Source organism: Propithecus coquereli, unplaced genomic scaffold (assembly GCF_000956105.1).
Source record: "Propithecus coquereli isolate 6110/MARCELLA unplaced genomic scaffold, Pcoq_1.0 Scaffold124, whole genome shotgun sequence".
NCBI lineage: Eukaryota > Metazoa > Chordata > Mammalia > Primates > Indriidae > Propithecus > Propithecus coquereli.
The window spans coordinates 2,023,935-2,027,014 of record NW_012136525.1 but is presented as its reverse complement, the minus strand read 5'-3'; the positions used below and the strand labels follow the sequence as shown (position 1 = coordinate 2,027,014).

Sequence of the window (3,080 nt, the reverse complement as noted above, 5' to 3'; positions counted from 1 at the left end):
CTCCCAGAGTGCTAGGATTACAAGTGTGAGCCACCGCCGCCGGCCCCTTTTTTTTAAAGATGTGATTAACATTTAAATCAGTAGACTTTGAGTATAGCAGATTATCCTCCCTATTGTAGGTGGGCCTCATTCAATCAGTTTAAGACTGAGACTACAGACTATCTTCAGATTCAAGACTACAACATCAACACTTTTCCAAAGTCTGCTAACCTACCTTGCAGATTTTGGACTTGTGAGACCTCACAATTGATGAACTGATTCCTTAAAATAAATTTCTCTCTCACTCTCTTTCTATAGACACATACACACACACACACATTCACACACATATACATATATACTATATGTGTGTATATATATTGATATAGATATAGGTGTAGATAGATACATATAGATACACACACACATACACGCACACACACACATTCTATTGGTTTTGTTTCCCTAGAGAACCCTGACTAATACAGATTTTGGTATCAATAGTGGTTCCAGAGGAACAAAACCTTAAGGATGAATTTTCTGAATTGATTGTGGGGTTTCTAGAATTGGTTGGCTAATCTGATAAAATTTAAGGGCACTAATGATTCTACATCAAGTAGTAGTGAGAACACTTACAGTCCATGGCAGGATATGGCAATAGAGATATACACAATATCACCACTGGATACTCCTAATCAAGTACTTATAAGAGGCAAGGTTTTGGGTGAGCACATATTTGAAACCTTAGGAAAAAACCTTTTTTTGCCAAACTAACAAGCATAATAAGAGGGGAGGATTGATCCCAATTGCACTGGACAAAGTGAGGAAAGAAAAGGATGAGCTCAGAGATTCAAATTCCCAGCTCAAGTGCCATACGACCTGAAAGTTTCTATGTCTTTCGTGAAAGAAACTGGTATCTTCTGTAACCACAGAACTGAAATCACTGAAAATTAAACCCTAGCCTCAATCTGGCAAGGAACTGAACGACAATGCAAATTGAATTTCCAACCTCCCAGGGTGTCTACTGTCAAAGCGAGGCATTGATTAGGAAGAAATAGAATAATGAAAATTGGATTGGGGACATATGGGAAGATCTGATGGGGCTGGGACCATTGAAAACCTAAACTCTATTGTTTCTTCTTTGATAGTAGAGGCAGCCATCCACCCCAGTCTGAGGATATTAACCCTACTTTGCTTGAAGAAACTGTAACAACCTCCCCTGAGGTAATTGCCTTGAAAGATTCTCCTGATTCTCCTTAGCTCCCACTCCTCTTTACAACTAGATTCAAGTCTCACCAGGCCTCGAAAGGTGAGGTACAAAGTGTCTCAAATGGAGGTGCACACAAAAGAACATAATTTTTCTGTTTTATACAGACAGAAATCTAGGGGATATGTGTGGGAATGAATACCAAGGGTGTGACATAACCATGAAAGGAGCATAAAGTTGAATTTATTGATATGGGCACACTAAACAGAGATTCTGGATTTAATGATGCAGCTGGGGGTTAGAAAGGGCTCTAACAGTTTGTTTGATTGGTTGGCTGAAACGTGGACCAAAAGGTGGCCTACACTAAATATGAAATGCCAGAACTGCCTCTGTATATGGTAGTGCAGGGGATCCAATGGGGTCAGGGAAATTGGAATGTTACAGTGGATTCGCCCCGTAAGACCTGCTTACCCACCCAGGAGGGTCCAGAGGACACACTGTTCACCACAACTGTGAGAAATAAATTTATTAGGGGAGCCCCAGCATCCTTAAAGAGCTCTGTGCTAGCTCTTCTCTATAGGACAGGAATTACGGTGGGAACTGCTGCCACTGACTCAGGATCCTTGGATGCAATGGGAATAATTGGATGCCAGTGTGGCAGAGCACAAATGGTGGCACTTAATCACCAAATAAAAAGTGAGCATGGTCACTGTAACCAATGGACAGCAGTCAGAGCAGAAATCAGAATAGTCTGACAACACAGACTTGTGGTGTTTGCTAGTTGATTGTGGTATCCCTAGAAGTGAAACAGGTGGACCGTCTACTCAATTCTTACTTGATCTCTATATGTGGAAGAGTTGTAGGTGAAGTGAACAGAAGTCTAATCTAAAAACAGAGAGTTGTGACTCCTCAGTAAATTTCTAGACTCGAGCCAATTTATAGACCCTATTAGGAATACTATTTCTCTTTTCAGGAAAGAATAAACAAGAACAAGTCTTACCTGAGCAGCTCACAATCACATCCTCCGTGTGTAAACAGTTATGCTTTCCCCATCCACGGTGTTTGCAGTCCCAGATGTTTGACTCATTTCCAATGCAAGAAACATCATCCAGCCAAATAGGTCCTATTGCTCCCTTAGGCAGGGTCATGCCAAATATGTGGACAGGATTTCCACATCCCAATTTTTTACACACAATAGCTGCATTCTTTATGCTCCATAGGTCATGACACACAGTCCCCCACTCTCCGAGGTATTTCACCTCCAATCTCCCATAACAGGGACTTTTTCCCCCCATGAGCCTGAGGTCCAGATCTAACTCATCTGTAAGCAAGACAAAACCATACATTTGAGATCAAATTGAGTGGGTCCTTTCAGAAGACCAAAGATAATATTTTCTTCACTGTCTAAATTTACCACTCTGAGGCTTTGCCTAATGGATGATGTATTAGCCATATTTTTGATGAAAAGTTTGATTTTCTTTCTTTTGATAATTTCTTACTCAATTTTGGAGAGAAGGTATACCTAAAGCATGAAAAACAGAAGCAAATTTCCTGAAGTGAAGCCTGGGGGACATTATAAAGCCTCTCAGAATGACTGATTTGGACAAGACGGGCAACATGGGATCATAAGGAGGGGTTCGTGGAGGCATAAATATATTCAGGTGATAATGCTGGCAGGTTTCTGCAGTGCAGTCCAGCGTTGGCACCAAAGCTCACATCTCAGAGTCTTCATTTTAGTTTGTCCGCCCATGTTTTATAAAAGGAGGCACAAGTACATGAAAATGCCCTTTTATAAAATAAATGCTTCTTTTTGATCTTGATTTCTCCAGTGTTCAAAGCACTTGAGAAATATTTTTCTATCCAGCTATTACTATGATATAGGAAAGGTATAATA

General features: G+C 40.5%; 1 protein-coding gene across 1 annotated transcript in view; it reads right to left on the bottom strand.

Annotated features, from left to right (window-relative positions):
* Nucleotides 1–3,080, bottom strand: part of LOC105805021 (scavenger receptor cysteine-rich type 1 protein M160-like) — a 130,440-nt gene that overhangs the window by 76,646 nt on the left and 50,714 nt on the right. The window contains exon 6 of the mRNA XM_012637801.1: nucleotides 2,187–2,519. Within this exon, the coding sequence (XP_012493255.1) occupies nucleotides 2,187–2,519 (333 nt within the window). The remainder of the gene's footprint in view (nucleotides 1–2,186; nucleotides 2,520–3,080) is intronic.